The 571-nt window shown below is 77.9% G+C and overlaps 1 protein-coding gene across 1 annotated transcript in view; it reads right to left on the minus strand.

Moving 5' to 3' along the window:
* Nucleotides 1–74: 74 nt before the first annotated feature.
* Nucleotides 75–571, minus strand: part of PAN2 (PAN2 poly(A) specific ribonuclease subunit) — an 11,419-nt gene continuing 10,922 nt past the window's right edge. Inside the window, exon 26 of the mRNA XM_010565184.1 lies at nt 75–347. Coding sequence (XP_010563486.1) covers nt 75–347 — 273 coding nt within the window. The remainder of the gene's footprint in view (nt 348–571) is intronic.

The raw sequence follows: 571 nt of genomic DNA on the forward strand, positions 1-571 counted from the left end.
GTCCGCGTGGCGCTCGGCCCCCCGCGGAGGCGGGGCCTGCGGTGACTCCGCCCCACGACCGCCCAGGCCCCGCCCTACGGACCGGCGGCCGCGCCGTGTCCCCGGGGCCAGCCTCGATCCTTCCTGCTGTGTCCCCGGCCCCGGCCCTGGCCCTGGTCCGGGTCCGGCTCCACCGTGCCGTGTCCCCGGACCCAGCCCCGCTCGGGGCCCCGCTTCTTCCTGCCGTATCCCCGGTCCCGGTCCCAGCCCCGGTCCGGGTCCGGCTCCGCCGTGCCGCGTCCCCGATGCCGGTCCCTAAGCCCGCGGCCCCGGAGCCAAGGAGGAGACGGCGGCGCGGGTGTCCGAGGCTGTTTTATGAGGGCGCCCGGGCCGGCGGGCGAGCAGGGGGGCAGAGGAGCAGTGATTGCCGGTACCGGCAGGGAGAGGGAGTCCCGGGGCGCCGGGCCCCGGGGGAGGGGATAGGGGGTCGAGCAGGGTTGGGGACAGCCCCGTCCCCGCTGCTGGTTCCAGTTCCACGTGTGTCCGCCTCCGGCGGGGGGGATCCCGGGGCTGCTCCTCGCTGGGGGACGTG

This window comes from Haliaeetus leucocephalus, unplaced genomic scaffold (assembly GCF_000737465.1).
Source record: "Haliaeetus leucocephalus isolate CR32 unplaced genomic scaffold, Haliaeetus_leucocephalus-4.0 Scaffold186, whole genome shotgun sequence".
Lineage (NCBI taxonomy): Eukaryota > Metazoa > Chordata > Aves > Accipitriformes > Accipitridae > Haliaeetus > Haliaeetus leucocephalus.